At 43.3% G+C, this 26,440-nt stretch overlaps 1 protein-coding gene across 2 annotated transcripts in view; it reads right to left on the reverse strand.

The window, feature by feature from the left end:
* The window catches only part of LOC124552582 (all trans-polyprenyl-diphosphate synthase PDSS1), a 737,622-nt gene that overhangs the window by 266,426 nt on the left and 444,756 nt on the right, over positions 1-26,440 (reverse strand). For both annotated transcript variants that reach the window (XM_047126903.1, XM_047126904.1), the window contains one exon: positions 18,107-18,382. In XM_047126903.1, coding sequence (XP_046982859.1) covers positions 18,107-18,382 — 276 coding nt within the window. The remainder of the gene's footprint in view (positions 1-18,106; positions 18,383-26,440) is intronic.

The raw sequence follows: 26,440 nt of genomic DNA on the forward strand, positions 1-26,440 counted from the left end.
TTTTCCCTTTACTTAGAGTGTAAATGGAGAGCTCCTCTTTAACCTCCGCCTCTCGTGTGAACAATTACTAATATTCGCTTGTCCGTGCAGCAAAAAATTTTATGCGTGTGCTGTCTTTACTCGTGGGACCTTTGTGATTACCCCTGCACCACGCAAAATCACAGGCAGTTTCAGAATGTAACTGTACCGACGTCTGCTACTCGATGCGCCTTTATCCCTGTCCTCGCACAGACTGCGTACTCGTTTCTCGGTTAGTCCTTTAATAAAGCTACAACACAACAGTTTGTTCTATTAAAGAGCTTATCATATGGGCTCAAAAGGCTGAGTGGTCAACAGGAATTAAAGCTGGCATCTCCGCATCGGGAAAGCTAAGCATTAGAAAGCGAACGTGACCTATTTTCTGATCAAAAAGTCCGCAGGTTACCAACTATTTTATGATAACTTAACTGACGAAATGGGCATCGATTTTCGGGCATAAGGGATCGAGTTTTGTAGTCAGAGTTTGGAAGACTTGCGATCAAACAATGCCCGAGAATCAACATTACGCTCCATTCACCAAAGTTATCACACAGACATCTCATATTTACACGAACTTCTTGAGGCTGTTTTCGGCCTGCAGCGAGTAATTCTCCCTTCACATTGAAAAGTGCCTACGTAGGCTAATGTCAGTGAAATCGTATGACGAAATTCCTTTCTCTGTAGCAAAGTACGCACGCAACGAAACCAATATTCTAATTGTAGCAATACCCAGATCTCTCTGCCTTTCCGCGCCGGAACTCAGCCTCTGCCAGCAGTATCTCTTACCTACTTCTCCTAACTCCATTGAAGCTGGCATTATAACACTGCACAGTTAGTAGTGTCCCTGGGAGGGATGAGTTATAGGGAAAAGTTTTACAGATAAATTTAAGATTGACAATAATTACGAAGTTATGGCCAAGGACGCAAAGTTCAGACTGTTTGTGAGTAAATAAATGGCGAGGGTTCAGGGACGTCACGACAAAACTCGCTGCGTTCGCGAAATGTATGGCTGCTTTATACGAAACAACGAAGAGGAGAAGCAAAACACGTCCTTCGGTCTTTACGGCGGAATTAAACTATGAAGCCTCCGCCGCAATCTTTGTGTTCCGGACGTAGCTCCGCGGCCTTGGCGTGATATATGCAGATTCGTTACACACATGGAACGGCGTTAAATCGTTGCCAGAACATCGTTTATACGCATCAGGAAGTTATTAATAAGGACTCAAGATTAGAGTTAAATACCGTGAAATTCCGAGAGAGTAGGCGCCAACAAACGTAGCGCACACGCGTAGTCAGAATTTTGCTGAACTTTCGGACAATTGTAGTACACACTTACAGGGAACGCCTTGAATGTGAGGTCGCAAGTTAAATTTTAGTATGACTCATTTGAAAGTGTTGTGTTAGCAGTTATGACAGAAAAAATATAAGTTGCTAATGACTCACCATGTGCATCAGGAGGGCGACAGAAAATGAGTGTCCGGGAAGTGCAGAGATCAACCCTGTATGGGATTTATGTATTGCCCTTCACAAAATGGGGCATCGTCGACATTCAAGAACAAACCATTAACTTGCACCATGAACACGGTTGAAAAATGGCGCACCACAGTGATCACAAGGAGATGTACCATCAACATCGAAGGGGAACGCCTTGGGAGTTACAAACCGTACAGGATGTTCAGCTAGGTATCCACTCTTAAAGGACGCATAACCGTATTGGTGTAACGGAGTGATGAGAACTGATGGAATGTGATGGGGCGCAACCGAATGTAAAACAGTCAGTCGTGAAGCTTATCGTGATACTGGGTATCCTCTAAGGTGTAGCTGCAGATAGATATTTTATAGGCACGGGGAAAAAAAAAACATCCAGAGGCTGAATTTTTCCAGTGGTTCCAGGTGATACGAATTGCAATATCATTCGTTTTCAGGAGGGATAGCTTGCTATACAGAAGTACAATTTTTATACGCACAATAGAATTTTAAAAAAAGAAATTTACTAACAGACAATCATATAAGCGTAGAAATAAGGAAAAGTTTGCCAAAACTTTTGTCTGGAGTGTCTTAACATACGGACGTGAAGCGTGGACTCTGGAAAAGGCAGAGAAAAAGAGACTGAAAGCAATGGAAATGTTGATATGGAGAAGCTTGACGAAAACAAGCTGGGAAGATAGAAAAAGTAATGAACAGGTCTTAAGAGAAGTGAATGAGAACAGAACGCTGCTAAATTATATAGGAAGAAGAAAATCAAAAATGATAGGGCACATAATGAGACACAACCAGTTCCTAAAGAATGTATTTGAAGGAAAAGTTTTAGGGAAAAAACCAAAAGGCAGGCCAAGAGCAACGTATTTTAATAACATCAAAGAAGATATGGGGATAAAATCGTTTGAAGACTTGAAGAGGACGACAATGGAGAGAGGGACGTGGCTAAATCGACAAGGCATAGCCTTTAGTTTATGATGATGATGATGATGATGAATAGAAATCAAGCAAAAGCAAGTGTTTTTGATCAACTATTGACAAAAGCTGTGCTCATACCATAGTTGTAGTTCTCTTATGCCCATTTACCCACTCTTGTGTGACGTAAATATTCCCTACGACCATTGCAAGAGCCGGCCGCGGTGGTCTAGCGGTTCTGGCGTTGCAGTCCGGAACCACGGGACTGCTACGGTCGCAGGTTCGAATCCTGCCTCGGGCATGGGTGTGTGTGATGTCCTTAGGTTAGTTAGGTTTAAGTAGTTCTAAGTTCTAGGGGACTTATGACCTAAGATATTGAGTCCCATAGTGCTCAGAGCCATTTGAACCATTGCAAGATCACGCACGGGGTAAAGCACCCCTAACAGCACGATAAATAACTTTCCAGCCAATTTACTATCCAGTTTCACAGCCGACATAATTGTATACAATTGTATACGAATGCGTTAAGACATTTATGTTAGTTGATATTGATACAATCTTCAAATACCGATTTGTTGTGGAGAAAACAAATTTCTTACTGAACGACGGGATAAGTTTTTTATCTCATCTACAAATTTAGCAGTTTGCCGTGCATCGTCAAGTTGATGCTTTGTTGGGAATTTCGTTATCTTAAATCTTCCAGTTTTGCAGCAATGTTTGAAGTTGTGCAACCAACACTGCTTCCCTTGAAATCACTATATCTTTTTGTAAGAAGTGCGTATTGTCGTTCCTTGAAGATCAATAATCATATTACTGCGGACTCATACGAAATCTGTTTCTTTACTACGCTGCGGACGTACTTCCAAGTACGTAATTATGTATAGTGCCTCCTCGTTGGAGAACCGTTGTCCTTCACTACGCTTCATTGAAGACGGAATCTGCGACTCCCTGTCCGACAAGGATGATAAAGGACATGGCTCTACACCTGTTTCAATATCAATTTCACTTATTAAGCACGTATTGTCATCATTGTACTCCCCACGTATATTGTTCGCACAGTCGAGCGTATACGACACCACACATTCCACTGACTCATCTTGCAGAAACAATAATACTTCACCTGCCACTTCTTTCTCACTCTGTGAAATTCCTTGGGTTCCTTTCTGACGAAATGTCAACTTCGCGAAATGTTGTGGTAGATACAGTGCAATATTTGATTTTTGTTATCGTTGCCATTGCTCTGCTTTGTTGTGAATTACTCGTCGACTAAGCGGTTCAACTACGCTCCATAGCCCGCTGTATTCATCACTGGATGTCTCGAGTCCAGCCCCCTGTTGCCATTAGCAGCCAATATTGTGGCTGCATGGCAGACAATACGTGGGGCGCCGAAGGCCGTAAACATCACTGGTGTTTTGCGACCTCGCACTCACGGGGTTCCCTGTTAGATGTAACAAATGCGGCTCTAACACGATGCGCTTCTCAAGCGTGTTCGAGACATCGCGGTTCGAACTTCTACGAGTCTGTTGAATACCGTATGAAAGCGCCAGCCGTCGTGAAGTGGTATTAGCGCAACCAGCTGAGCCGGGAGACCACAAGTCTTTTTGACCCTACTGCATTCCGGTCTCGTCATTTCTCCTTTTGTAACACATTTTTACTAGGTCGCTTTCCTTTCTGTCCATTCGTTTGATACAATATTTGTAACTGATTTTACAAATGTGCTCGACACTTGAAAATTTCAGCATAGCTCAGAATTGGTTAAAAACGCCACATTAACTCGCCTTCTTTTCTGTTTTTTGGCGGTGGGTAGTTTTGTACCACTGCCATTTCCCCCTTTTCCTGTTCCAGTGGCGAATGGTTCGCGGGAAGAACGATTGGTGGTGTGCTTCCGTGTGGCATCGAATCTCTCCAACTCTATATTCAGAGGCTTCTCGCGATACATATAAAACTGAAATTGACCAAGTGACTCTGTTGGAGTCTCATGAAAATGTCTGAAATCTATTGAAAAATTATACACGCAGGACTAAAAACAGGAAAAAAAATTACTTCAATATCTTATTTAACATACCACGTTTTTAAATCCATCTAACAAGTATAAACTAATTTCTCCTAGGCCCATATAGATTCATAAACCCATTCCAAAAGCGTGGGGCGGATGCAATACTTGAATGACGCACAAGTAATTCACCTCTTTGCTATAATGAACAAACAAATGAAAGCAAGACGAATGGAAAAAAAGTAGGCGAAATGTTTATTATTTCAAAAATAATCGTCGTAACTGTTAATACATTTATGCCACTGTGAGACAGGACGGTCGATGTCTTCGTGGCAAAATGTTTGCAGTTGTCTACGGCACAATGATTGCTCTTAGGCGTTCACCTCTTCGTCCGAAGCAAATCGACGACCACGAATGTCTTTCTTCAAGGCTCCAAAAAATATGGAAATCGCATGGGGAGGGATGGCCACTGTATGTGTGGGAGGCCCCACATGTTGCCAAGGTTGTTTCGACTACGCTGTAGAACTTTTGCTGGGAAGCCCTTGCCCATCCTCCATACAGTCCCGAACTCACCCCACGCAATTTCCGTATTTTAAAGCCCTGAAGAAAAATATCCGTCGTCGTCGAATTGCTTCGGATGCAGATGTGCAACCAGAGTACAAGCATAGCTCCGTAGGGCGATAGCAATCATTTTACCATGAAGGCACTGACCGTCTTTTCACACAATGGGGTAAATGTATTAACAACTATGGCGATTACTTTTCAAATAATAAACAGATTCCACCTGTCTCGTTTTCATTTGACTTCTCCTTATATCGTCTTCTGCAAGCACCCGAAGTTTTTCGTTTTAAATCTTACAAGTATTTTCATGACTATTGGAAATTCATAATAATAAATTTTCGGGACTATCTGTGTGTACTTCAGCAATTTGTATGAGGCTAGGAGAAATTATTTCATGCTTTTTAGTCCGATTTAAAAACGTGTTATAGTAAAAAAAGATTTTTATTTAAAATCTTTTTCTAGTCTTTCAGTACACACTTCAATTGCTACAATGAATCTGTTTCTTCGGAACGTACGACAACGAATGTGATACAATCTAGATATAACAGGGAATGGTGATGAAGTCAATATTTTGTTACCGATGCATTCATGCGTGGATCACAGTGCCATAACGTGCCATATTTGCTTTAAATAACTGTACGAAGTGTGATCAAAATGAATGAGAATTTTTGTTTTTTCTTAAGGAACCTTTATTTAATCATCAACATCAACATTTTATCCTACAAACTAATTCTCCTCAGATACAACACACTCGTGCCAGCGGTTTTTCCAATCTTTGAAGCACTTCTGGAACTCATTTTTCCTTATAATGTTCAGCTCCTTCGGCGAGCCTGTTTTTATCTCATCAATGGTGGCAAAACGACGTCCTTTCACGGTTCCCTTCAGCCTCGGAAACATCGCAGGGGCCATGTTCAGCGAATACGGTGGCTGAAGCAACATAGCGCTTTATGCCAAAAAATTACGAATCAGCACTGAGCAGGAGCATATCCTGATACTATTTCCACGAGTGGTTTTGCAATAATTCTGGAAGCTTTCTTCGGATTGCTTCACTCAAACGCGGGTAACTTCCAAGTAGTATTTATTCCTTATTGGCCGTACGACCATAAAAGCATGAACTCATGACGCACTACCCCATCGTAATCGAAGAAATCAGTGAGAAGGGCCTTCACAGGTGATCGAACTTGTCGAATTTTTTTCCGGTCTTGACTCTCCAGGCACTTTCCATGGGACGGTTGTGCCTTGGTTTCGAGGTCATACCCGTGTACCTATATCTCGTCACCAGTTATAACCTTCTTTAGAAGTTCTAGATCGTCATCGACGTTTTTCAGCAATTACTGAGCGATTCTACGCTACGTCGTTTTTTAATCGAAATTCAACAATTTCGGAACAAATTTAGTTGCTACCGAAAAAATTGCTTGTGTGAGCCAAAGGATTTTCTGACATCAGCAACCCCTCTGATGGTGATTCGACGACCTTTCCGAACCATCTTCCTTTTAGTAATAAATGTGCTAGGACGTCCACGGCGATCGTCGTCTTCAACGTCTATTCGACCCTCTTCGAAACGTTTATACCATTCGTAAACACCTTACTCATGGTAGAATCGCCAAAAGCCACAATCTACACTGCCAATGCGCTGTTGTATTTTGTTACATTTTTTAAGAAAAATTTAATGCAAATGCTATGGTCCATCTTTTCCGGAAGTAAAAATTCGCCGAGCGCTGGAAAACCCATGTCACTTTTTCGACTGTCGACAACAAACTGAATATTCAAAGCAGCCGAAAATGCAAGCGTACATCAATGACGCGTGTACCAACAACATAACAAAAAAATTGAAAATCGGATGTATAAAGCCCGCTAAATTAAAAAGTTTATTATTTTTTTATCACACTTCGTATTTCCGATAGACGTGCGTTCTGTGTCCTGCAGAAGATACGGGACTCGGTCCCACATAAAAGAGCGCCGAGCTGCCTAGAACTCCGGCTAGCCTCCGACAGAGAGTACACATGGCAAGGACTATTTGATACGCCTTCTCTGCGTCCAGTGATAATGGAAAATAATTCTGTGCTATTAAAATTGAAATAACGGGGTATTGGAATGTCACTGGATTTTATTTCAATTTATAGAAGCCAAAAAGAAAACAAGAAAAACGTTCTGAGAGCCAGTCTATCGTTAACATTCATAACCAGATTCCCGGTCATTATCATGAGTTACAGAGCACCGCAGAAGTCACAACAATACTTCACACGATCTTAGAATGAACATGAGATCGCACAAATATGTTTTCGGAGGCAAATTTAACAATGAATTACGCGGAGTTGCACTTCACATACCAGTTCGCGTGCTGCCACCTCGAAAACCAACCGTAGACTTACTAGTGAGCTATCTTAACAGTTTGGCGTCTGCCTTTTCAGGGCATTCTTATGATTGGTCCATCCTTTCCATTACTAAATATTGACAACAACTGAAATTTGTAATTATCATTTCCTGATGATTTTAGTGCTCCGTGCAAGTAAAACCATCAGCACGGTTGGAGCTGTATAGTGTAATATTGTACCCTGCCCACGACGTAATAACACACTATTTTTCTTTCCTCTCGAAACATCAAGAGTTAAAGATATAATTTAACCACTATACTATTTTCCTTTCCTATCGAAATTATCTTCTGTATTTTGTTCTATATAAGAATGAGCGCCCGTCTTTTCTCTCTCCTTTAGTCGCGCGCCTTTCCGATAGCATCTTACGCTATTAGACTCTTATGTTCTTCCACTTTGTTAAAATGAACTGAAATTATATTGCTGTTAAGAATTTGTTTAATTGAGTCATTATTATCGCCAATTGCGATTACTGATTTGACTTCACTATGAATACTTTTTCCTTTCGCTCCAGAGTCGGGCTAAGACTATTGTAATTTCCACGTATTTCGCCGGAATACGGCAAAAATTCTTTGTTATGTTTCAAAACTGTGAGATTAATGCACGAGATGTCAGATGTCCGTATAAAAAGCTTCTTTCGTTAAATAATAGTTGTTTAATTTGGCATTTCTGCGCTCATTTCATAGTAACTATCATCAATCCCCAATTTATAAATGTTACAGATTTTGCTTAGCTAAATTTTTTCTTACGTTGCCAACGTGATACATACGAAATTAAACTATTCTCAATTTTCTCGCGAGGCGAGGTGACAGTTAGTAATTTCCCTGAGATTATAGAAACCCAAATTAAACGTTTTTCAGCACGCTACAAGTCTACCGACCGTCACTTCAAACAATAAAAAATATAAAAAAGAGTAGAATTAACTAAGGTTAGGTTAGGTTAGTGTTGTTTAACGTCCCGTCGACAACGAGGTCATTAGAGACCGAGCGCAAGCTCGGGTTAGGGAAGGAAATCGGCCGTGCCCTTTCAAAGGAACCATCCCGGCATTTGCCTGAAACGATTTAGGGAAGAATTACTAAGGAGTGAAGTGATTTTTTTTACGTAGTTGATAATACCGTGTGCATTTTCTGACAGAAACTAATTTTCTAATAAAATCTTCCTAGACTGTGCATTAAAACATTACAACAAAAATGTAATAAACTTGGGCAATGATGTGGCATAAACGCCATAGGATGGCCTCTCCCTTTCCTTATTCAGAGAAAAAAATTGGAAATTTGTGGTAAGTTCTATGGGACCAAAGTGCTGAGGTCATCGGTCCCTAGGCTTACACACTACTTAATCTAACTTAAACTAACTTGTGCTAAGGACAACACACACACCCATGCCCGAGGGAGGATTCGAACCTCCGACGGGGGCAGCCGCGCGAACCGTGGCAATGAGGCCTTAGACTGCACGGCTACCACTCGCGGCCTTACTCAGAGAATAATGCCAATTTTCACATCATACAGACGTCATGTCTAAGTCATTTTGCGATTGGTTTTGATCTTCTAATTACTTTACTTGGCGGTAAATGACAGCATCATCTGTAAGCAGTCTAAGAGGGATGCTCAGATTGTCTCGTAATCGTTACCGTACTCTAGGCACAGCAGAGGGCCTATAGCACTTTCTTCGGCGTCGCCGTATATCATTGTTTTACTCGATGTTTTTCCGTCGATTACGACTTCCTGTGACCTTTCTGACAGAAGATAACGAATCCACTCGCACAACTGTTGCAATACTCCAGAGGCACGCAATTTAATTAGAAATAAATATACTCGTAATCCAGGTTTTGTGCTCAGTCGGCTGTTCACGTAATTGAATGTGTCTTGTAACCCCTGCTCACATTTCATACGAAGGTTGCTTGTGTGCGTTTGTCGCATAACGCGAGACGACATATGCGTAACGCTCTCGATTGTTGCGTCACGGCCGGCGGACTGCCAGCTGACGGATCAGGAGTGCGCACATAGCAGGTGTAGTGCGGCCAGACCACAGCCAGGACAGCTCGAGTGCGCTGCGGGTTGGCCTGCTACCCAGGGGCTGGGCGCGTTTCCCCAGAGAAAGAGAGAGCGGCAGAGGGCTCGGGAAAGTGGAGACTGGTGGGTGACCGGTCGCTGCCCGCCGCCGGCCTTGCCAGCCGCGCGACCTTCGCCCACTGCCGGCACTCCGACACGCACTGACCCACTGCACAGGCGATACCCACCACGTGGTATCTGCACAGTCCCTCGTTTCCTGTTGACAAAGCCCGCGCAGACGTGCGTACAACATATCCCGACTGATCACCAAAGTTGGGCGCGATCGGTCGCGGTTGGCACTTGAAAGGGTCACTGTCCGGGCCGCCTTTTGTTGTTGACGTACTGGAGAGCACTCACCCTCGTGATACGAAGTGAGGAACTACTTGATCGAATAGCAGCGGCTCTTGATCACGGAAAGTGACAACGACAGGGAGACCGTTGTGCTGACCCCACGCTCATCCGTATCCACATCCGTGACGCCAATCCGCTGAGGATGACACGGCGGTCGGTCGGACTTGTTTAGATTTCCGAAGTCTGTTCGAACGGAGGTTTTGCTTTCCGTGTTGGGGGCTCGTCTCAGGCAGGAGATGACCATTTATAGTGATAGGTCCAGGTGGGCGGATAAACGAAATAGGACTAACTGGGTCTACTCAGCGGCCGAGCGGTTATAGGCGCTACAGTCTGGAACTGCGCGATCGCTACAGTCTCAGATTCGAATCCTGCCTCGGGCATGGATGTGTGTGATGTCCTTAGGCTAGTTAGGTTTAAGTAGTTCTAAGTTCTAGGGGACTGATGACCTCAGAAGTTAAGTCCCATAGTGCTCAGAGCCATTTGAATCATTTTGAATCTACTCAGCGCTTACAATGATGCGCTGCAGGAGAAAGGCAGGTCTTGACCAGATTTCAAATGCCATTAGGATTGATGGATAACTATAACTGTTTAGTTATATAAAACTCTGAACTTCACAAAACGCAGAAAAAAGGTCACCTATGACCACAAAATCAATGACTCACATAGTGCTCAGGCACCACCTGACAAAAAGTATGTGGACACTCATTAGTGGACATTCAAAAATGGTTCAAATGGCTCTGAGCACTATGGGACTTAACATCTGAGGTCATCAGTCCGTTAGAACTACTTAAACGTAACTAACCTAAGGACATCTCACACATCCATGCTCGAGGCAGGATTCGAACCTGCGACCGTAGCAGCCGCGTGGTTCCGGACTGAAGCGCCTAGAACCGCTCAGCGGCCGGCGTAAAGGAATGGCAGCCCATTCTTTCCTAAGTGCTATAACCAGAGGCGGTAGTGATGTTCAACGCTGGGCTCTTGAGCGAAGCTGACGTTCTAACACGTCCCTAAGGCGCTTCATGACTTTGTGCAGGCCAGGTCATTTATGGAACGTTGTTGTTCATAAACTATGCCTGGTCTTTGTTCAGGTGTGGTTGTTCTTAAGCATTTACACTTCACAATCTCATCACCCATAGTCGACTTGGACAGCTTTAGAAGGGCTGAAATATCCCTGATGGATCTGTTACTCAGATGACATCTACAGATTATTCCACGTTCGAAGTCCTGATCGACGCACCTCTTCTGGCCTCCTTTTATATTGGCGTGTCATGTGACATCGTGACATTCATTCTGCATTACATATATGTGTTCGGATACTTTTCATCAGATTGTGTACAAACAGTTGGGTTACGATTTCCGAGCATGTGAAATGGAACGGTCACATAATCTCAGTCGTAGATAAAACAGGTGGTAGACTTTGCTTCACTGCTAGGGTACAAGGAAAATGCATTAACTCGGCAAAGGAGATTGTTTACCTCTTGTAAATACTACTGCTACACAACGTAGTATATTACTCAAGACGTTGGGGACCCCCCACACCATAAAGAACTAATATGGATATTGAACGTATACAGAGGTGAGAAGCAAGAATAGTCACAGGTTTCTTTGTCCACCACGAAAGCCTACTTATTTGTTTTCTTTTCTTCGTAGGGGCCACAATCATTATGTACTTTCTGAGTGAAATTGCCGCTATTTTATTTTTTTTACTATTCATCTAGTTCACGTTAGCGTGATTTCGACTTTATAACCATTGCAAGTGCAACAGTGGAAGAGTCATTAAATATCTGACATGTCTGAATGACATGTCGTCGTCGCAATATTACAACAAGTACAGCTGACGACAAAAAATGGACAGAAGACCGAGAGAAATGCATGACTGAACATCAACGCAAATGCTAGCTCTTGTATTTAACCTCGAACGACACCTCTGCAATGTCGTCATTATATTGCAAATGTCAGCTGTGGTCAGAACAGACTTCTGTGTAACTCTGAGCGCATTATGTTGGAGCCCAGAGCATTCGAAAGTGTGCAGATTGCTGGCACTCGTATGGCCTGTGCTTTCGTACCAAGATATCTGTTTTGTTCGGTCTTTAAAAGGCACCGTATCGAAGATTTGTAGCGCATAGGGGGAAAGTGGAAAAACGTCGTCCGCCAAGTCACAAAGCGAAAGAAAGTGCGTGGTGAGTGATCGTGACAGACTGTCACTGAAGAGGATTGTGATGAAAAATAAGACAGTTGTTGAAGTCACTGCAGAACTGAGTGTCGCATTCGCGATACGTGTCAGCACCGAAACAACACGATGGGAACTCCATAATTGGGAACTGCAGGGCGAGCTCGTAGCCATTTAGCAGTGATGCAAATGCTCATAACAGGATAACATGGTGCCAAAGTCATAAAACCTGGACTGGCCTGGAGCAATGAAACGAAGTCATTTGGTCGAATGAATTGTTTCCCATTGCAACTAACTTCCGGCCGAGTTTACATCCCAAGTGTGAAACATGCGGGGGGTACGGTCATGATTTGGACAGCCATATCGTGGTATTCAATGAGTACTATCGTTACTTTGTGCGGTCGCATTACTGTCAAAGTTGTTGCGTCCATTTCGATCGATCATGTTCGATGCTTGGACTATGTTTGTAACCCAATAGTGTTCCAAGACGATAGGGCCCATGTTCACACATCTCACATCGTTGTCACATCTTCCCTGGCCACAACAGCCATCAGAACCCAACAGTACTGAGCGTTTCTGGTGTACTTTTGAGAGAATTGTGCTTGACCGCAATCCAGCTGCATCATCAGTACCTAAGCTCACCAATATTTTTCAGGAAGAATCGTATTTTATCCTTTGAAAACCGCAAACGTCTTGTATTTATCCACTCCAAGACTACTCGGAGCTGGTTTGAATGCCAACGGTTTTCCCACACCGTATTAGACAAGGTAATGTATTTAATTTTTAGTGTTTCCATATTTTTATCCATCCCCTGTATGCAGTCATATACTCCTGTCGTCACGTTACGTGACTGTGAATTAAAATTATGTTTTGCAACACATATTACGCACAACGGACACACATCAACGCTGTTATAATGTTGTCTAACATAATGCTGTGGCAGGTACGAACCATAAACAAGATCAAAATATTCCTTAATAACCTCAGCAGATTTGTAGGTGGGGTTGAGATCCAACATGAATTTTTAAAATTCGGTCTTCGTTTCGTTATTTCTTCGTCTGCACACGTTTCAAAATGGTTCAAATGGCTCTGAGCACTATGGGACTTAACTTCTGAGGTCATCAGTCCCCTAGAACTTAGAACTACTTAAACACAACTAACCTAAGGACATCACACACATCCATGCCCGAGGCAGGATTCGAACCTGCGACCGTAGCGATCGCGCGGTTCCAGACTGTAGCGCCTAGAACCGCTCGTCCACCTCGGCTGGCTTGCACACGTTTCATGAAATAGCAGTATCATTAGCGGGTTTCTCATGCTTATCCATCAGACGATGATGAAACAGAATAAACAGTGAGAACCTACTGACGATTCCGCGAACAGTGGCGAAGCAAGTTTGAGTCAAGAATAGAAAAAACTTACTTTTCTCTTTCCACCAATTAGGAGTGTTGAGCTATGTTCATAAGAACAAACTCAAAATTGCGAAATTTATCAGGCAGATTTTTGACGTGAAGATTCTTTTCGGCTTATCGATCTAACTTTCTTGTATTAGAAAAAGTACCGTTAGATTTGAATCACTGATAAGTACGAGACCAATAACGTGTAAACAACGGGTGAGACTACGAATGGCTATATATCATGTCTGTACCTGTTTGTTAAGCAGTATTTGTTGCCATGTGACGTCATCGTAGCAGAGAAGACGCATGCTCATGATTGCTCTGGCGTGGAAAGGACTGGTTTTGTGAGTACGAAGATGCACTGTCATTTCTCCTCTGACCACCACAGCCGTCAGATCTCAATATTATTGAGCGGTTATCGTCTACTTTGGAGAAAATTGTACGCGATCGCTATCAAAATGCTTCATCAATATTTGAACTTGCCACTATTTTGCAGGAAGAATGGGGTGTGATTCCCTCGAGACCAATACAGGCTAGCACACTCAAAAAAAAAAAAAAAAAAAAAAAAAAAAAAAAAAAAAAAAAAAAAAAAAAAAAAAAATGGCTCTGAGCACTATGGGACTTATGCCGGCCGCGGTGGTCTAGCGGTTCTAGGCGCGCAGTCGGGAACCGCGCGACTGCTACGGTCGCAGGTTCAAATCCTGCCTCGGGCATGGATGTGTGTGATGTCCTTAGGTTAGTTAGGTTTAAGTAGTTCTAAGTTCTAGGGGACTGATGACCACAGATGTTAAGTCCCATACTGCTCAGAGCCATTTTTTTTTTTTTTTTTTTTTTTGGAACCACTACGGGATTTAACATCTGAGGTCATCAGTCCCCTAGAACTTAGAACTACTTAAACCTAACTAACCTAAGGACGTCACACACATCCATGCCCAAGGCAAGATTCGAATCTGCGACCGTATCAGTCGCACGGTTCCGGACTGAAACGCCTAGAACCGCTCGGCCACTGCGGCAGGCTAGTACACTCATTCTGGTGTCATTGTGAGGAGCAGAAAGAGCACTACTATGAACCAAAGTGAGATAGTAAAAAAATTCATCCGAATGTAAGTGAAAACCAGTATTAAACTGACAATACAAAATAATGAAACATGGCGCGCGAATTCTCGCCAGCGTCCGAAGCTGGATTCGAAGCACTCATGGTGTACGAGACAAATTAAGCGTCATATTGCTCCAAACATTATGTAACAATCTTTTACTGACGGATCTGGATTAATTTTATGTGCTGCTCCACTACATCATCATCTTATTACAGATACCAAACACGTTTTGACCCATGAGGTAGCGCTGAAATTGCCAATGGTCCGAAAGCAATGAGTAATACAATGTGGCCATGTAACTGTATTCAGCAACATTTCGACATTCTACAACTGGACTCGAAAACGCACATCGTTATAGGCTAGTTCCTGACTATAGGCCGCTGCCAAATTTCGACAGCTGCTGGTCGACGTTTCGCCTCCGGTATGTACAGAAACAACAAGCTTTCAAACGCGATTTCTGTATTTCCTTATAAACAGAATGTAAATGGAATTCCATATACCTATTTTTTTTTTGACTGCGCTGAAATAAAAATGATTTTCATATCCAAGCAATAAGAATTTACCGTTTGTTGAATGCAGTACCGTATTGCAGTTTTAGCCCCTACGATGGGTAGTTTCGGTGCGCGCTGTTGTGTGTCAGTGGGTACTTCCCCTAGCACTAGCACGTTTCCTCACTCACTCATACATTTATTTGTCGTTTTATTGCGTGGGCCAAAACTAAAGTGAATCTGGATCGAACTGAATATATAAAAGAAGAAACTGAAAATGAATTATATAATTACAGATGGTTTTTTGTCTGAAACATAAGAAATATTGTGCTACAGAGAGGGCAACTTCACATACAGGACAAGACCGCTACGGTCGCAGGTTCGAATCCTGCCTCGGGCATGGATGTTTGTGATGTCCTTAGGTTAGTTAGGTTTAACTAGTTCTAAGTTTCGGGGGGACTAATGACCTCAGCAGTTGAGTCCCATAGTGCTCAGAGCCATTTGAACCATTTCACATACAGGAGATCAAGAAGCAAGTCGCATTCGGTGTTCGAAGTGGACGTCCAATTGATGACCCTTGTTGTGGAGAGGACAGAGCCAACTGTTCCCCGAGACTAATTGTTAATTCCAATCTGCTTTTCTCGCCGCCATTTTCTTTTTACAAAACATTAAGTCCAATAAAAGGCAAAAAATCTTTGGACAATATTTTTTTAGTCTGCTCCTGGCCATTCGGTAACCTTGCAAATGGGAATCGCTCCTATCCACACCTCCCATATTCTTGTTGTAACTCATGATAATACTTGGTTCTTGCGCACTGCCAATTTTGAACTTACTTTTACAAATGTATCGTCCTGAATCGTGCTGGCTATCACGGCCTCTCTCTTGCCCTTCCATTTCATCAAAATCTGTAGTTTATGTAAGCTGTTACGTATTCGCCCTTCTTCATTTTGGCATTTTTAATGAAGTCAAATAACTTGTTTCAGTTTTGCTGCATTGTGCCAGCAACGTCAATGATCTTACTCGTTAGTTTGTCAACCAAACCTGGACTGGTGTACCAGTTGTCGAGATGAATATGGTAACTCCTTCCGGGAAAATTAGCAAGCACAATAATCATTGGAGAAGAATAAAAATGGAATTATCAGGAAATAGTGTTTTAAAAGACATCGAAAAATTCACGAACCCCTGCACATCAACCACATGACTGAGTCTGCAAATGAACTTCGAGATGCCAAGACTGCAGACAAGTTCTACAATTAAACATCGTTATAAGTACTCTGATCATGTTCTAAAACAGCTGTAAATAATGTTAAACACGCATAAGGAAATGGAGATAAACGTAGCTTGTTTGCAAAGTTGAGATTTTATATCCCGTATGTACAGGGTGTAAACGGTACAAGCTGCCAACATTATACAGATGGTACATCTCGCTAAGCTTGACAAAAAAATCTAATGAATATCTTTGTTTCACGTTCTTTATTTTTGTATGCGTAAAAGACAGAGATATTTATACGTTAGATAGTAGACGCATTTCTGTTTACATTGTCAACTGACGGCACACGACCTTACCTGCATACTACCGAATCGATGCGGCGGTCAAAGAAAAGTAGCGGCCGAACCACAAAAATGTAAACATTGGACGCGGCGCGGCGGATAGATACAACCGAAACAAGCAATGTAAATAGTCACTGATTTGTCGAGAACGTGTAACTCGTTTTACGTAAACAATGAATTAAGTAAAACGAGACTTTTTCTCTTTTACAACATAACGAAGGTCGTGGTAGTAAATAAAAGCTAACATAAAATAAAATATGTTTCCCTTAGTACAAAATCGACCAATCACGACTAATTTGCTGTGCATTCATTATAATCAACCGTTTCCTCTTTTTACAACAATGCCGTAACGACAATTAAATTCAGATTATTTACCTTTTCTACAACGGTACCGTAACGAAAATGAAACCAAAATTACTTTGTTTCGTGTGTTTCCGGATACACCAACACTTCAACAAGTGTTCAAAACGCTCACCACTCGATTCGGCACATGCTTCATTACGGCGAACCGAGTTTCGTCGCATTCGTTCATTCGTTCACTCACATTCATATTTGCCTTTTAGTATTGGCAGCATCGAAAATCCTCTGCGTAAATTCGTCCACATTATTTACTTGCTGAACATAAATAAGTTCCTTTATGTGGCATGAAAAGTAAAAATCCTGTGGATTATATCAGGACTGCGTGCTGGCGATCGACGTGGACCAAAACGTCCTATCCATCGTCCTGAAAATCGTCTATGCAAAAACTTTCGTACTTTGTGACCAATGTGCCGCGGATTGTATACACTCCACTATGCATGTTGAGGAAATTAGTTATTCCGTCGTGAGTGGAACACACTTCATCTGTGACGAGTATTTTCTTTACAAAATCATGCTGCGCAGTTTTGTTTGCAACAAAAAAACACTCTGAGAATTGTCGTCGGGGAGGGAAATCTTGCTCTTCCAACTCTTGTACGCATTGATTGTGGTAAGGACGCAGACGCTCCTCTTTCAAATGACGATGGACGACAGTGTGCGATACATCCACTAGGCAGGCGAACAGCAACAAATGTCGATCGTGCAGGAAGTCTTCGTTGCGAAAAGCGCTCTCGATAGATTCGTATAGCTGCCTCGCCATAAGTTAAATGAATATCGCATAGTTCAGTGATAGTAAATCTCCCTTTCGTCCTACGTTGCAATACCGTCTGCACAGGTAACTCGCGTATTACAGTGACCCAACCAAGCAGCCGTTGTTGCCTGCGTGTTTGCGACTCACGCTCGCGATGTCAACACTCGCAGCGGTAAATAACACGAGGCGATTGCTTGCGTGGGTGTGCCTGTGTTGGGGGAGGGGTGGAGCAGGCGCCCCGTAGTGTTTTGACCCTGCTCAATGAATTCTCCCAGTCTGCTGTGCACTATGTTTCCACAAGTCACGACTAATCCGTGTGCGCTGTCCAGTGTCTACTTTTCCAAAAACATTGTCCCGTGATGAACTGTTATCTTTTTTTCCCCCTGGGACAGCAGTAGGAAATGGACAAATATGTTACTAGACGTTTTAAATCAATTACTCGTGTTCTTATAAGAGGATATTTTTGGCGGCTTATACCGTTTACACCCTGTAAGCCTATACTGGAAATATGTAGAGTAGTTGTCGGCGGGATGTAGTCGGTGGTGGAGGACTCACCTCGCGGATGTCTTCGTAGATGTCTTTGAGGTCGTGCTCGAGCAGGCGGTAGGGGTCGGCCTCGACCTGCGGTAGCGGCCCGGGGTGCTGCGTGCGCATGCTGCTCAGGTAGCGGCGCGGGGACTGCTGCTGCTGCTGCTGCTGCTGCGGCTGGCACTGGTGCGTGGCGGAGGGTGCGCACGGCGCCGACGAGCACGCGAAGCGCGCGGGGGGCGGGCACGGTGCAGCGGGGGCCGCGCACGCAGGCGACGTCTGCGCTGTCGACGCCCTCGCCGCCTGCAACAGCCGAGAGCACAATCGTGAGGAGCCCGCACAAACAGGCAGCAAAGGGCGAGACAGGGGCAGCTCGGCACATCACACGCGACGTCACACCTACAAAAGTATCTTCTACATTATTCATACTTGTAAGATCTAAAAGTCAGAGCTGGAATATCACATTCCTAAAGCAGTACGAAATAATAATAAAAAAGAAGGTTAGAAGATTTTCGACCGCTGCTAACAAGGGAAACTCCACATTGCACCCCCTTGAGATTCAGTGGTAAGATGCGCCAGTGGATAGCCCGTCATAGGTGGATAGCCCGTCACAAACTAAACACAGATGAAGCACGAGAACAGTAAGAAGATGCACTAGAACGGTGAAAAAAGAAAAAAGAAGCAAAATAGAAACAGTGAAAGGTTCAATCTCAAGAAGTGCAACATCAAGCATACTGCAAGAACCACGTCGTCATGCAAAGCTGGAGATTTGTGTTCAAATCTCCCTCGTGCCCCATGTTTTTCGCCACAGAAAATTATGATCTTTCCCTCTGGTCACTGATGTGTCTGTTTGCTGTATCCAAATTTGGCTCTGTCCTGTGGTGTAACGTAAGTTTGCAACAGTGAAGTGTAAGGAAGGGACCTCCAGACGTACATACCCCCTATTTGTTCTACACAAGTACCACAGATTATGACTCTTGCGTTCTGTTTTTTTTTTAAAGTTTTGACTTTTGAATTCCTTTGTTGTGACATAATTCACAGTTTATTTGTCCTTTTCATTACTGTGAGAGATTTTTCCGGCATCTCGTTTGCTCTCACTACTCTTCACATCACAAGACTCATATTCTACAACCAATTTATAATATGACAATTGCGAAACTACAGAAGGAGAACAGACATGTTAATGACTGGACGGGCAGTTCATAAATTTGTGAAAAAAATGAGGTACGAGGGAACTTTAAACACGGATCTCCCGCTATGCAGTCCAACACCGGCACACAATCGCGACCCCGTGGTTCTTGTAACTCGCTCGATGTTTCACATCTTGAGCTTGGATCGTTCACTGTTTCTATTTTGCTTCTTTTTTTCACAGTTCAGTACACCTTCCTGTTTTAATCCTTGATCTGTGTTCAGTTTATGACGGGCGATCCACTGCGTAATTTTACCACTCAATCTGAGAGGGGTGCGATGTAGAGTTTTCCTTGTTAACTATACAACAGTTCAAGTTTATAAACACAATCGCCAGTAGCTCAGTGGACGGCATACGAATCTTGTAATTCTGAAGTTCCTAGTTCGATTCTCGTTACTGGTAACTTTTTTAAATTGTTATTTACACTATGTGTTTGTTATCAAATGGAAATCCTAATTAACAGACACGGAACCACAATTTTTAAAATAAATAAAATCTTTACTTTTTAATTAGAGATAGTACATAGAAAAGTTTGGTGCACACAAGTATAATGCATTACCGTTAACTCAAAAAATTAGACAAAGCACTGTTCATTCGAGAAACAAAACAGTATTTCAGTTTCTATTGGATCATTCCCATGTTTATAGCAAATTTTAATTTACTGTGAATACTCAGATTTTAGTAACTAAAAATAAGTGACAAAATTTGATGTTCAGCATTTCATATAATCATTCACCAAATTTAAAAACTTAAAATGCTATCATAATTTACTTATTAAGTTAATGGTTTGTCAAGTATTAAAGCCAGAGACTGTGTACACTTTTTGAGGCTGCGTAACTCACGACGCAGACGTTGCCCAGACTATATTCGTCCTGTATTTGAGAATAGGAGACTTAGCGACGTTCAACAAACAAACTTAACACACATTTGTAAACTCTTAAGAAACATTTTCTCCTTGACGCCGCCCACAAAATGATGAAAGGAAGAAAAATGTTTTCGCTTACTACATTTTGGCTGTTCATGCACGCTTAACGGCAGCAATTTCACACGCTGTATGGTTTGTAAAGTACTCAGACGTTTGAACCTGTTTTATGTACGAGATTAAGGTTTTTGAAAGAAACGAAAGTCGTGGTGGGAGGGCTGTCTAACTGGTTGTTTTAATATGACTCGACATTTGTTATTTAACATTGCAATTATTTTGTTAATAAATAACGAATTTAACGAAAAGTAAAAAAAAAAAAAAGGTGCTGCTACCGAGAAGCGAACCAGTGAGGATCAGTCTGAAAGGTGTAACCGTCAGATAAGCTTATCTGTCTGCACACAGAGTGAAGTGCGCAACTTTTTCGCTCTAAAAATCTTTTTACTTGTTAAAGATATTACAAGTATCCTTTCACCTAGACGAATAGTGACCTGGGGCTCATGAAATAAAGACCGACGCTTTTTCCAGACTTCGTGATTTATTGAGCTATAGACTTCACCTTCATTTTGTAATGTAAAGGATTCTTCTTTTTTCCTATGATAGGGTAGAGATCTGTGTGGGAAAAATACAGTGGTAAAATTCTATTTTAGGTCTGACTAGCAATCATAGAGTACAGATATATAGAACATTGGCGTTTTTATGCTGTTGTTGGGACGTTACGAATATTGGGCCTCCTTGAAGTTTACGCCACTTTAGACAGAGAGTACATTAAATGTCACGTATCGTGTGCCGCGGCTGTGCTGGCTTCCGTGGACAACTGCGTAAACTTCCCGGGAATGTGCTACTGAAACGACCATAAAAGCACCACAAAATCTCATAATCAGTCTATTTTTACTCTTTAATTACTTGTAAAACCTGCAAACATTATTATCACTAAAACGTCTAAATATACTGCTGTGGCACAGAAATACAATAAATGCAACTTCCTGGCAGATTGTATGCCAGATTTGGTCTCGAACCTGATACCTTCGTCTTTCGCAGGTAGGTGCTCTACCGACTGAGAGCTATCCAAGCACGACTCACGACCCGTCTTCACCACTTTACTTCCGCAAGTACTTTACCTTCTGGATATGCTACAAATGTAATTAAAAATTTTATATCATCGCTGGTTGTGTATCAGTCATTAATAAAGGAGAGGAAAAATGTTGGACTTCAGTTCATCAGCCTCTGCTCACCATTCACACAGTTAACAGCAGATTACAAATACATTTAACGAATCTAAACTTATTTGAGGTGAAAAAGTGAATAATGATATTACATCCACCCTAGATACTAGTATGCTAACGGCATCCAAATGCACGTAAGCGTCAGCATCTGCCATACCAGCCGTTAATCAGGATCTTTGATCAGATGTTTGCCGCCGCAGCTGATTGGTCAGCGACTCTGACTGATACGAGTAAGAGCAAAGTTCCAATTCCGATATTGCGAGGGAGTTTTCCCCGGTGCGAGGACTGGAAAGGAGGGCACTCAACCTCGTGATGGCAACTGAGGAGCTCCTTGAGTGAGGAGTAACGGCCTCAAGAACTGGGAAGCTGGCAACAGCCGGTACAACTGTGTTCTGAAGCCGTACCCTTCCGCTGGCAGAGGATGACGTGGCGGTCGTCGGCACAGACAAGGCGAGCAGACACAGCTTTGCCTATAGCTGTATTCAGCATCACGACGGGCTCCAAACCTAGGTACAGAGCTCAACTACAACAAGTCACAGGGTCTCGTCATATCAAAGGGAAAGTTGGAAATTCAACATTCTCATCAAACCATTTCTCCCATAGACAATGATAATTTCCATTTACTCTATGGGAAAACTATGAAAAGCCTCGGCATAATTTTGAAAGAGCTGCTAAACTGGGCGTGCTTCTCCATAGGATAAAGCTAAAATGTGCAGTTAGATGATTACTAGACGACTGATACATTTTCTGACCGTGAAGGCATTTCGGTGGTTACGAACACAAACCTGCTTCTCTCAGGCAGGAATCACTTCTGAATTAAATGCCACTAGCCCACTAGTCACAGACGGCCTAGGACATCAAAAAACAAATAGTGTACTATTTTAGGCGTGTAACTATTTCGTTGATAACTATAGTCTCAACGCTGTAAATGATATATATACATACGCACTGAAGGGTCAAAGAAATTGGTCTAGGTATGCGTATTCAAATACAGAGATACGTACACAGGCAGAATATGGCGCTGCGGTCGGCAACGTCTGTATAAGACAAAACGTGTCTGCAGCAGTTGTTGCATCGGTTACTGCTACTACAATGGCAGCTCATCAAGATTTAACCGAGTTTGAACGTGGTGTTATAATCGGCGCACGAGTGATGGTACACAGCATTTCCGCACGAGCGATGGGACACAGCATCTGCGAGGAAGAGATGAAGCGAGGATTTTGCCGTACGACCATTCCACGAGTGTACTGTGTATATCGGGAGGCTGGTAACACATCAAATCTCTTACATCGCTGCGGCCTCAAGAAGATCCTGCAAGAACAGGATCAACGACGACTGAAGAGAATCGTTCAACCTGACAGAAGTGAAACCGTTCCGCAAACGGCTGCACATTTCAATGCAAGTGTCAGCGTGCGAACCATTCAACGACACTTAATCGATACGGGCTTTCGGAGCCGAAGGCCCATCCGTGTACCCTTGATGACAACACGACACAAACCTTTATGATTCACCTGGGCCCGTCAGCACCAACATTGGGCTGTTGATCACTGGAAACATGTTGCCTGGTCGGACGAGTCCCGTTTCAAATTGTATCGAGCGGATGGACGTGTACGGGTATGGAGACAGCCTCATGAATCCACGGATACTGGATGTCAGCAGGGGACTGTTCAAGCTGCTGGAGGCTCTGTAATGGTGTGGGGCGTGTGCAGTTGGGAGTGATGCGGGACCCGTGATATGTCTAGATACGACTCTGACAGGTCACACGTACGTAAGTTTGCAGTCTGATCAATTGCATCCATTTATGCCCGTTGTGCCTTCCGACGGATTTGGGCAATTATAGCAGGGCAATGCGACACTCCAGAAGTCCACAACTGCTACAGAGTGGCTCTAGGAAAACTATTCTGAGTTTACACATTCCTGCTGCACACCAAACTCCCTAGATTCGAACATTATTGTGCGTATCTGGGATGCCTTGCAGCGTGCTGTACAAAAGAGAGCTCCACCCCCTCGTACTCTTACGGATTTATGGACAGTCCTGCAGGATTCATGGTGTCAGTTCCCTCCAGCACTACTTCAGACGTTAGTCGAGTCCATGCCACGTCGTCCTGAGACATTTCTGCGTGCTCGCTGGGGTCTACACGACATTAGGCAGGCTCTTCAGTGTAATTACAAGTTAAACAGATTACTACGTCAGTCACATATTGAATGCTCCATTCCGTGTTCCAGTGACCTTCAGGTAAAAGATTACGAAAAGTACGCTCTTTCAGCGGGCAGTCAGGAGCAGAATCGAGTTTTTTCCGTAACAAACCAAGTGATGCACATGTAATGTGCAGTCCTGCGGAGGAAGAGCAAGTAAGATCTACGAGACGGCCGGTGAATGCATATGCTTTTCGCTGTACGAATGATGCAGCACACGCTTTCACTTCTTACGCACACTTCATGACAAGGCGTGAAAGGCACGCTGCTACTACTACTACATACAGCACTTGTCACTAACGACACGGTCGCAGGTTCGAATCCTGCCTCAGGCATGGATGTGTGTGATGTCCTTAGTTAGGTTTAAGTAGTTCTAAGTTCTAGGGGACTGATGACCACAGATGTTAAGTCCCATAGTGCTCAGAGCCATTTGAACCATTTTTTTCACTAACGACAAAATCAATTTCCTTAATTTTCCATATGAAGGTGCCTGAATGAGCATAGTAAGTACCAGACTAATGCAGAAAGTCTTTAACTGTTTCCGGCTGGTGTTGAAAGCCATCAATGTTCCTTTAATGGGTAATGAGAAAGGGAATCCGCTTGTGACTGGTTATGTAGACGAATGAGCGAACCTAGTACCACGATAGAATTATCGATAACTCTGCTGTCTTAGCCGCCTGAGCGACGTTTCTTTCATATCGAACGATGGCAGCATGCACTTGGTTGGAAGTGGGCCATCGATGTGCCACTCAGAACGACACATTTAGTTAACGGACAGCGACCGCTAGATATATCGCAGTATTATCTTGTTTCCAGCTACCATTATTTAGGTAATTGTTAAGAAAGACACGCAAAAGTGGTATGTATTTAACCTTTCCAGAATGAGATTTTCACTCTGCAGCGGAGTATGCGCTGGTATGAAACTTCCTGGCAGATTAAAACTGTGTGCCGGACCGAGTCTCGAACTCGGGACCTTTGCAAAGGTCCCCCGTTCGAGTCTCGGTCCGGCACACTGTTTTAATCTGCCAGGAAGTTTTATTTAACCTTTGCGATGATTATTCTTCATGTTATATATGGTGCCGGAAGGTTTTCTGTCTGGTAACTTACGGAACAGTATGTAAAAGTGATAGCGACAGGGAAATTCATATTCCAGAAAAAGGTGGAAACAAATACACTGCTGGGAGAAAAGTGGAGCCCCCAGAAAGTTGCGTCAACTTGAAGGACTGACACAAGGCACTGAGCCCCATGAAACAATTATTATCAGAATATACACACTTTCCTTCTTCTTATGCACATATTATAAAACTTAAGTCGACTGCCGCATCTTTCTGTTTGTCTGCAAAGGCTAATCTGAGTAACTCTGTAGGAATATTGCACTAATAGCTAGACTGATTCACGAGGAAGGATGGTATATATACAATGAAGCGCCAAATGGTACAGGCATGCGTATTCCAACACAGGGATATACAAACAGGCAGAATACAGCGCTGCGGTCGGCAACGCGTATATAACACAAGTGGCTGGCGCAGTTGTAGGATCGATTACTGCTGCTACAATGGAAGGTTATCAAGATTTTAGTGAGTCTGAACGTGGCGTTATAGTTTGTGTACAAGCGATGGGACACAGCATCTGCGAGGTAGCGATGAGGTGGGGATTTTCCCATATGACTATTTCAAAAGTGTAACGGTGAGTGTCAGAAATCCGGTAAAACATCAAATCTCCGACATCGCTGCGGCCTCAAAAAGATCCTGCAAGAACGGGGCCAATGACGACTGAAGAGGATCGTTCAACGTGACAAAAGTGCTACCCTTCCACAAATTTCTGGGTCATCAACAAGTGTCAGCGTGCGGACCATTCAACGAAACATCATCGATTTGGGCTTTCGGAACCGAACGCCCACTCGTGTACCCTTAATGACTGCACGACACAAAGATTTACGGCTCGCCTGGGCCCGTCAACACCGACATTGCACTGTTGACGACTGGAAACATGTTGCCTGGTCCGACGAGTCTCGTTTCAAATTGTATCGAGCGGATGGTCGTGTACGGGTATGGAGACAACCTCATGAATCCACTGGCCTTGCATGTCAGCAGGGGACTGTTCAAGTTGGTTGAGGCTCGCTAATGATGTAGGAGTGATATGGGACCGCTGATACGTCTATATACGCCTCTGACATGTGACACGTACGTGAGCATCCTGCCTGATCACCTAAATCAATTCATGTCTATTGTGCATTCCGGCAGGACAATGCGGCACCGCACACGTCCAGAATTACTACAGAGTGGCTCCAGGAACACTCTTCTGAGTTTAAACACTTCTGCTGATCACCAAACACTCCAGACATGAATCTGGGATGCCCTGCAAGGTGCTGTTCAGAAGGGATCTCAGCCCCCTCTTACTCTTGCGGCTTTGTGGACAGCGCTGCAGGATTAATGGTGTTAATTCCCTTCAGCACTATTTCAGACATTAGTCGAGTCCATGCCGCGTCGTGTTGCAGCACTTCTGCGTGCTCACGGGGGCCCTACACGATATTAGGAAGGTGTACCAGTTTATTTTATTACCACTGAGCCAGTCAAGTCGTCAGGCAGTACATACATAGTGCTATGAGTACGAAGCCGAGGAAACATTTTTTGGGGAGTTGAGTGGAGGATCATGATCATGATCTTCCCATGGCAACCTCAGCCCCCTGCCCCCCCTTCTGCGACCTTCACCTGCGGACAATTCGACTGAAATGACACTAACCATACGCCCCCGCAAAATGCTCTCTGTGACCTGCGCTAGGCTCCGTTCCCGTAAGTTGCTGACAATACAGTGAGTCAGCCGCCTAAACT

The sequence above is a fragment of the Schistocerca americana genome, chromosome 10 (assembly GCF_021461395.2).
Source record: "Schistocerca americana isolate TAMUIC-IGC-003095 chromosome 10, iqSchAmer2.1, whole genome shotgun sequence".
Classification (NCBI taxonomy): domain Eukaryota; kingdom Metazoa; phylum Arthropoda; class Insecta; order Orthoptera; family Acrididae; genus Schistocerca; species Schistocerca americana.